Here is a 9761-nt window from a genome sequence, read left to right on the forward strand (position 1 = left end):
GGAGTCTGGAAGAAGAAGCACCAGGTAAGTAAAACTCACTCCCACCACATCTCTCACCCTCTCTCAGGTTTACCTTAATGACAGATGCAAGGAGCACAGTACACCACCTCCGTTAGTATGTGGAGTAAATGACAAGCGTCTCATATCCTCAGAAATGTTTGAAGACAGTAGATGTCTGCTGTACAGGATATACTAGTGTTTTTATGCTGTTCTAATTTCTTCCCTCAGGGGCGGAACAGAATCTACAAGATATGCAATACAGCTGATTAATTCTTTGATTCAAGATCCTGCCAAAGAACTTGAAGACTTAATCCCAAAGTCGCATATTCGTAACCCCAGATCAATCGCCCATCCATCAAACGCATCTTCCATCAAGGCACCATTTTCCATAGGAGCCACAGCAGTGAGACCGCCGCAGGCGACCATCCTGCCATCTTTACAGCCGTCTAGCAGGCCAAACAAAAGCCCACAAGCCAACGTTAACCCTTCCTTTCCTGGAACGTTTCCATTGTCGTACGCTTCTCCGCACTTTGCTCTCTTCGCTGCTCAGACCATGCAGCAGAACAGACAGCCTAACTTACCTCTGGCGCAGTTCGCAGGAACGTGCGCCGCGCCTAGTTCATGGGGACCATTTTCTCTTCCATCGGGAAGTCCCAGTAATGGAATCAGTGCTTCTAAACATATCCCTGTCCAGACCGCAAAACAGATAAGCAGCATGGCTTTAACTGACACTAACACAAGATCTTCCCTGGGCGGTTCTGTGTCTGCTCCTCCAGCAGCTGTGGTGGCCCAGCAGATGGCTTTGGCAGGCAGTCCACCATCTGCTGGAAAACACTTATTTTCTTGCAACTTTAGATCCAACCCTGTTGCATCTATGGGCTCTACCGCATCAAACTGTAGTTGCGTTGTAAATCCAGCGTTTCCTACAACCGGCCTAAAGGGGGCAGCCTCTAGCACAGCTTCTAATGAAACAGAGCATGGTTCAGACAAAGCCATAACCGTTTCCACCACAAATGGAGAATCTTCCTTTGGAATAAATTCATTGTGCATTGGTGACCAAATTCCAGATCAGCCTGCATTGAAGCCATCAGTCCAACAAAACCTAAACGACGGAGGTTCATCAAACCACCCCGAAAGGTATGAGCCGATGATGCCTGACCCTATAGGTAGAACGCAGGCTGTGTCCAACAGACCCGAAGGTGCAGAACATCATCCAAACAGCCGGATCCCGCAGATCGCTCCTGGAGCTCTTCACGACGCTTCTAGAGCACAGTTCAAAAGTTCATTACACTCTGGGACTCCGAGCAGCCAAAAGCAACAACAGTATGCTCAGACCGTATTTGGTAAAGGGCCAGAGCCGCACAACATTCAGGATGCCTTACAGCCGCTTGGTAAACAGTCTGCATTGCCAGCAATGTCCATGTCCAACTCTCAAACGAACTTTGATATGACAAGTAAACTACCTCCTTTACTTGAACCTCAGCTACTCGATCACTTTTCTAGTTTGTTTTACAAGCAGCTGTCCTGTCTTGAAAACTGGGAAGAGACTAACATGACAGGAAGAGTGTCTGATCCGCCTCTTAGTAGCCAGCCTACTTACCTTGGCAGTGCAGTACTTGGACATGGGGACAGTTCAAACTTTGGCTCATCCCCTGGATCATATGGTAAGTGATCAATCAATCAATCTCTCTCAATTAGCCATTTGACTGCACACATTGAGCAAAATGTAATAATCAAGATTGTATCATTAAAGCCGACCTGAACTTATAACTTCCTCTCTGCTCTGAAAAGATAAGCAAAAGCATAATTACCTTTAGGGCCTAGTTCCACTACACGTGGATTCCGCATGCGAACTTCCGCATCCATAATGCAACACATTAGTGAATGGAGCAGTTTCCGTTCAATGCAAATCTTTGGAAGCGAGGCAAAAAAATCTGGATGGTATGATGCAATTTTTCGCATGCGGATGAGCATATGCATAACACGTATCCGCAATGCGGATTTCTGGGCGTGATTCAAATGCGTGCCAGTGGAAATAAGCCCTTAACCACTTGCCGACCGCCTACTTCATATTGGCGGCGGCAAAGTGGCAGCCCCAGGACCACGTAACGCAGATTGGCGTCAGGTCCTGGGGTACTCTCTGGCCGGGGATCGCGCGCTGGGATGCGCGCGCATCCGCCGGCAATAGGCTCCGCCCACCCGCGACGTCAACCCGCCGGCCAATCGGAAGCGCCGGCGGGTTGTTAACCCGACGATCGCCGGATAGGAAGCGTATAATACGCTTTGTAATGTTTACAAAGTGTATTATACAGGCTGCCTCCTGCCCTGGTGGTCCCAGTGTCCGAGGGACCACCAGGGCAGGCTGCAGCCACCCTAGTCTGCACCCAAACACACTGATCTGCCCCCCCCCTGCCCCCTGATCGCCCACAGTACCCCTCAGACCCCCCCCCCTGCCCACCCCCCAGACCACCGTTTGCACACAATCACCCCCCTAATCACCCATCAATCACTCCCTGTCACTATCTGTCAACGCTATTTTTTTTTTAGTCCCTAAACTGCCCCCTGCTCCCTCCTGATCACCCCCCCACCCCTCAGATTCTCCCCAGACCCCCCCAGACCCTCCCCCCCCCTGTGTACTGTATGCATCTATCCCCCCTGATCACCCGTCAATCACCCCCTGTCACTGCCACCCATCAATCAGCCCCTAACCTGCCCCTTGCGGGCAATCTGATCACCCACCCACACCAATAGATCGCCCGCAGATCCGACATCAGATCACCTCCCAAATCCATTGTTTACATCTATTCTCTCCTCTAAACACCCACTAATCACCCATCAATCACCCCCTATCACCACCTGTCACTTTTACCCATCAGATTAGACCCTTGCGGGCACCCAATCACCCGCCCACACCTCAGAACGCCCTCAGACCCCAGCCCTGATCACCTCGCTAGTGCATTGCTTGCATCTATTTCCCCCCTCTAATCACACCTTGAGACACCCATAAATCACCTCCTGTCACCCCCTAGCACACCTACCCATCAGATCAGGCCCTAATTTGCCCCGTGTGGGCTCCTGATCACTCGGCCAAACCCTCAGATCCCCCTCAGACCCCCTTCCGATCACCTCCCCAGTGCATTGATTGCATCTATTTTCCCCTCTAACCGCCCCCTGAGACACCCATCAATCACCTCCTGTCACCCCCCTAGCACTCCTATCCATCAGAACAGGCCCAATACATCCTGTCATCTAAGAGGCCACCCTGCTTATGACCGGTTCCACAAAATTTGCCCCCTCATAGACCACCTGTCATCAAAATTTGCAGATGCTTATACCCCTGAACAGTCATTTTGAGACATTTGGTTTCCAGACTACTCACAGTTTTGGGCCCGTAAAATGCCAGGGCAGTATAGGAACCCCACAAGTGACCCCATTTTAGAAAGAAGACACCCCAAGGTATTCTGTTAGGTGTATGATGAGTTCATAGAAGATTTTATTTTTTGTCAAAAGTTAGCGGAAATTGGATTTTTATTGTTTTTTTCACAGAGTCATTTTTCACTAACTTGTGATAAAAAATAAAATCTTCTATGAACTCACCATACCCCTAACGGAATACTTTGGGGTGTCTTCTTTCTAAAATGGGGTCACTTGTGGGGTTCCTATACTGCCCTGGCATTTTAGTGGCCCTAAACCGTGAGGAGTAGTCTAGAATCCAAATGCCTCAAAATGACCTGTGAATAGGACGTTAGGCCCCTTAGCGCACCTAGGTTGCAAAAAAGTGTCACACATGTGGTATCGCCGTACTCAGAAGAAGTAGTATAATGTGTTTTGGGGTGTATTTTTTATACATACCCATGCTGGGTGGGAGAAATCTCTCTGTAAATGGACAATTGTGTGTAAAAAAAATCAAATAATTGTCATTTACAGAGATATTTCTCCCACCTAGCATCTGTATGTGTAAAAATACACCCCAAAACACATTATACTACTTCTCCTGAGTACGGCGGTACCACATGTGTGGCACTTTTTTGCACCCTAAGTGCGCTAAGGGGCCCAAAGTCCAATGAGTACCTTTAGGATTTCACAGGTCATTTTGCGACATTTGGTTTCAAGACTACTCCTCACGGTTTAGGGCCCCTAAAATGCCAGGGCAGTATAGGAACCCCACAAATGACCCCATTTTAGAAAGAAGACACCCCAAGGTATTCCGTTAGGAGTATGGTGAGTTCATAGAAGATTTTATTTTTGTCACAAGTTAGCGGAAAATGACACTTTGTGAAAAAAAACAATTAAAATCAATTTCCGCTAACTTGTGACAAAAAAAAAAATCTTCTATGAACTCACCATCCTCCTAACGGAATACCTTGGGGTGTCTTCTTTCTAAAATGGGGTAATTTGTGGGTTTCCTATACTGTCCTGGCATTTTAGGGGCCCTAAACCGTGAGGAGCAGTCTTGAAACGAAATTTCTCAAATTTACCTGTGAAATCCTAAAGGTACTCATTGGACTTTGGGCCCCTTAGCGCAGTTAGGGTGCAAAAAAGTGCCACACATGTGGTATCGCCGTACTCAGGAGAAGTAGTATAATGTGTTTTGGGGTGTATTTTTCCACATACCCATGCTGAGTTGGAGAAATATCTCTATAAATTGACAATTGTGTGTAAAAAAAATAAAAAAATTGTCATTTACGGAGATATTTCTCCCACCCAGCATGGGTATGTGTAAAAATACACCCCAAAACACATTATACTACTTCTCCTGAGTACGGCAATACCACGTGTGGCACTTTTTTGCAGCCTAACTGCGCTAAGGGGCCCAAAGTCCAATGAGCATCTTTAGGCTTTACAGGGGTGCTTACAATTAGGCACCCCCCAAAATGCCAGGACAGTGAACACACCCCACAAATGACCCCATTTTGGAAAGTAGACACTTCAAGGTATTCAGAGAGGAGCATAGTGAGTCCGTGGCAGATTTCATTTTTTTTTTTGTCGCAAGTTAGAAGAAATGGAAACTTTTTTTTTTTTTTTCCCTGTCACAAAGTGTCATTTTCCGCTAACTTGTGACAAAAAATAAAATCTATGAACTCACCATGCCTCTCACTGAATACTTTGGGATGTCTTCTTTCCAAAATGGGGTCATTTGGAGGGTATTTGTACTATCCTGGAATTTTAGCCCCTCATGAAACCTGACAGGTGCGCAGAAAAGTCAGAGATGCTTGAAAATGGGAAAATTCACTTTTTGCACCATAGTTTGTAAACGCTATAACTTTTACCCAATCCAATAAATATACACTGAATGGTTTTTTTTTTTAATCAAAGACATGTAGCAGAATAACTTTCGCGCTCAAATGTATAGGAAATTTTACTTTATTTGAAAAATGTCAGCACAGAAAGTTAAAAAAGTCATTTTTTTGACAACATTCATGTCTTTTTTGATGAATATAATAAAAAGTAAAACTCGCAGCAGCAATCAAATAGCAGCAAAAGAAAGCTGTATTAGTGACAAGAAAAGGAGGTAAAATTCATGTAGGTGGTAGGTTGTATGACTGAGCAATAAACCGTGAAAGCTGCAGTGGTCCGAATGGAAAAAAAGGCTCTGGTCCTTAAGGGGTTTTATGACTGCAGTCCTTAAGTGGTTAAAGAAAAACATTTTTGTTACAGCTGATACAAATTCTGCAATAAATCTGCAGTTTGTCTATTTCCTGCTTCCATGGCAAAAGACATTGTTTACATCCTGTGTTTACAGATTAGCTGCTCTGCAGAGGCAGCCAGCTTACACAGCTGAGGGATCGAATTGCAACATGTGCTTAGTCTCAGGTGAAGGGGACTTAGGCAGGCTGAACTCTCTAAATACATACAGGGTGCATTCTCAGTTTTCCTTCTGCCCTGTGAAAGAGTTCAGGTCCCCTTTGATTGGCACCATAACGCTTCCACGTGACATCCGCGGTTATCCTCCACCTGCATGCAAAATCAGTTTGAATACTGGCTGCTTCAATGAAATGTAGAAATTTGGGGATAACCTGGAAACCTGTTAACCCATTTTGATTTCCATCTTCACAAGGGAAATGTCATTGCTGAATACAGCTGATTATCAGGATGCTGGGAGTTTACCGCATTTTGTTGCAATTTGCATGCAAGTTGGAAATGAAGCAATCTGTTGGCAGCTCCTCCTGCATTTGTTGCTCTATTTTCCAAACTGCATGCATTTGTGGTCTGCGTGTATTAAGTATTGCATCTTGAGGTTGGCACTGAAAGAGCAGTTGATATGTAGCAGCTGCAGTCAGACGGTCTTGAATTATCATCATTATTAGATACTAGATCAGGCTGGGGAAAATTTACAGGCCCGCAGGCTGGATTTGGCCCAGGGCTGCTATGATTCCAGCCTGCCAATAGAGGGCGCTCCTCTGTCTCCCTCCTGCAGTCCATTCAGAAATATGGGCACAATCAGCTTACCCAAATGCACTCTCCAGCCCCGAACTCCATGGCAACGGCATCATGTGACCTGTGGTTAGTACCAGCGTGTCACATGACACCATCGTCGTCATGGAGATTGCCGCTGGAAGGTGCCATTGGGCACCCAATCTCTCCCCATGCATGCATTTTCCAGAGGGAGAGAGGGCTGGTTGCACACTGCAAGAGCTTTTTTAAGCACTTGTGATTTTTTTTTTTTTTTTTTTTGTAAAGCTCTTGGGGCCCTTTTCCACCAGCGCGTTTGCGCTGGCTGAATCGCAAAAACGCAAACCGCTAGCGATTTTACAATCGCTACGGTTTGCTTTTTAACATAGGAATCGCGGTAGGTCATTTCCACTACCGCGATTCGTTTTTGCCGGGAACGCGAACGCGCGGCGGAGGGATAATTGCCGCGATTTTGCTATGCAGTGCATTGCATAGCAAAATCGCGGCCGCGAACGTCGGGGAATCGCCGGTAATTGCGATTCAGCAATCGCTAGCGTTCAGCGTGAACGCTAGCGATTGCTAGTGGAAAAGGGCCCTTGCTAATGTAATGCTTTGTGTGTGTTCTCACTTGAGCGATGGGATTTTATAAAAATCCCCCATAGCATAGCTTATTACATCACTAGCATTTAAACAGCTCTTGCAATGTGAACAGCCCAGAGACACTCTGTAGCTGCGGGCTGCATTCTAGAGGAATGCAGTCTACAGCCAGAAAAGTTTAAACACCCCTGTACTAGATACAAGTGTTTTTGTTTTTTTTCTATCTTTCGGCTTGTGTGATACATTGTGCTGTGTACTTAAGCTATAATTCAAACTACATTGCTTGTCCTTACTTTTCACTGACCCGCACAAGTGAGTTTTTAAAATTTTTTAATAAAATGGCATTTTTGTTCTTAACCACTTTGTCCTCCTTGACGTATAAAAACGTCAAGGACAGGCGCGCTCCCGCGGCCGATCGCGCGCGTGCACGCGCACTCCCGGCCGCGGAGTCGGTAGCCACGGAATCAATGTATCGGGCTAGGGAGCCCGATCATTGATTCCTCTCCCCCGCTGAAAAAGCGACAGCTTCTCTCGGAAGCTTCGCTCTTTCTGAAGCTGTGTCCCTCTAAGCGTACATTGTACGCTTAGAGTGACGTCATGTAAAAAAAATCGAGATTGCCATCTTGTGGCCAAAAAGTAAAAGTACAAGTAAATACCCAAAAACATTACACTACACCAATATTTCCCCAAATAAAACACTTTTATATCCCACCCTCCCAAAAATGCCCACATAAAATGTTTAATAAAAAAAACAAAAAAAAACATTACTATAAAAAAAAAAAAACATAAATATTTACCTAAGGGTCTAAACTTTTTAAATATCTATGTAAAGATGAAATATTTCTCTCTATTTTTTTTTTTTTATAAGCTTGTAAATAGTGATGTATGCAAAACGGAAAAAATGCTCTTTTATTTCCAAATAAAATATTGTCGCGATACATTGTGATAGGGACATAATTTAAACGGTGAAATAACCGTGACAAATGGGCAATAACAATACGTGGGTTTTAATTATGGAGGCATGTATTATTTTAAAACTATAATGGCCGAAAACTGACAAATAATGAATTTTTTCATTTTTTTTCTTATTCTTCCTGTTAAAATGCATTTACAGTAAAGTGGCTCTTAGCAAAATGTACCCCCCAAAGAAAGCCTACGGTAATTAGTGGCGGAAAAAACAAGATATAGATCAGTTCATTGTGATAAGTAGTGATAAAGTTATAGGCTAATGAATGGGAGGTGAACATTGCTCGGATGCATAAGCTGAAAACGACTGAGATGTTAAGTGGTTAATATATATTGGTAGGTGGGCTCAGAGGGCCTTTAGGCAGAGGGCACACACGTGTCTTTGTGTGCGTTTTTCTGCACACCTTGTGTATTTGTATGCAGAAAAACAGGCATGTTTCACAGTAGATAGTGCAATTGATAAAGAAAACGCACACAATGTGCAGAATTATCCTGTAGGATGTCATTTTCTGCGCAATAGAAACACATTCAAGTGTGACCTAGTGTGCGACATGCAGGAACGTCAGAAGTACATAGACTGCACTGTCTGACGTTCAGACTACACAGTTACATAGTTATTTGGGTTGAAAAAAGACATACGTCCATCCAGTTCAACCAGAAAAGAAAGCACAACACCAACCCGCTCCCTCACATATCCCTGTTGATCCAGAGGAAGGCGAAAAAACCCTTATAAGGCATGGTCCAATTAGCCCCAAAAGGGAAAAAATTCCTTCCCGACTCCAGATGGCAATCAGATTAAATCCCTGGATCAACATCATTGGGCATTGCTAGTAATTGTAGCCATGGATGTCTTTTAACGCAATGAAAGCATCTAAGCCCCCTTTAAATGCAGGTATAGAGTTTGCCATAACTACTTCCTGTGGCAATGCATTCCACATCTTAATCACTCTTACTGTAAAGAACCCTTTCCTAAATACATGGCTAGAACGTTCTCCATGCGCAGATCATGTCCTCGGGTCCTTTGTGAAAGCCTAGGGACAAAAAGCTCATCCGCCAAGCTATTATATTGCCTACATAGGTTAAAATGCAGAGTGTAGTTTGTAAACTGCAAATTTTAGAGACTGATGCAATGTTCTAAAAAAAAAAAAAAGAACTGATAAAAATGAGACTCTTCTTTGTAACTAATGCTCTATTATCCGATTTCTATGCTATCACTACACATAATTAATTATATCATAAGTTGTTTTTTTTTGGGGGGGGGGTTACCCTTTAGTGTCACTTTAATTAAAGTAGCCCCACTTCTTCACTGATAGCTTTGCAGCTTCCTATTAGCAGTAATGGGTAATCTGATGTGTGCTGTGGAAATCTTGCAGCATGCTATCCATAATTTCCCCCACGTTGCACTGCACCGCATAGGTACATTTGTGTCAGTGGAAACCACTCCATTGACTTCAGTTTGCATGCGATGATCGCATAGCACTATGGCTAGTGGAAACAGGCCCTTAGTGGTAAATTCTAGGGAAAAAAATGTACGGAACCTAAAAAGAAACTTGCACATTTTAATATGGTTGTGCTTGCTATCATTAGAAAATTTATTAACAGTTGCTTTAAAACCTATCCACTTTTGGCAGACGTGAGAGCTGTTCCTTATCAACTCCAGATTTGCCAAGTCTACATTTTTTGCCATCTGGACTAGTTTCTCTCGTTTCAGCAACCTCTGTTTTGCAATTGTCTGAATAGTTGAACTTGTTAAATAGTTTTGCCTGTGCTCTTCAGTTTTGTCTTCTTTATTTTAGCTATACCTT

General features: G+C 44.2%; 1 protein-coding gene across 2 annotated transcripts in view; it reads left to right on the forward strand.

Moving 5' to 3' along the window:
- Positions 1-9761, forward strand: part of LOC137564349 (ankyrin repeat and KH domain-containing protein 1-like) — a 156317-nt gene that overhangs the window by 120583 nt on the left and 25973 nt on the right. For both annotated transcript variants that reach the window (XM_068278123.1, XM_068278124.1), the window contains exons 29-30: positions 229-1664; positions 9753-9761. The exon at positions 9753-9761 is cut by the window's right edge and continues 165 nt beyond it. In XM_068278123.1, the coding sequence (XP_068134224.1) occupies positions 229-1664; positions 9753-9761 (1445 nt within the window). The remainder of the gene's footprint in view (positions 1-228; positions 1665-9752) is intronic.

This window comes from Hyperolius riggenbachi, chromosome 3 (genome assembly GCF_040937935.1).
Source record: "Hyperolius riggenbachi isolate aHypRig1 chromosome 3, aHypRig1.pri, whole genome shotgun sequence".
NCBI classification, from domain to species: domain Eukaryota; kingdom Metazoa; phylum Chordata; class Amphibia; order Anura; family Hyperoliidae; genus Hyperolius; species Hyperolius riggenbachi.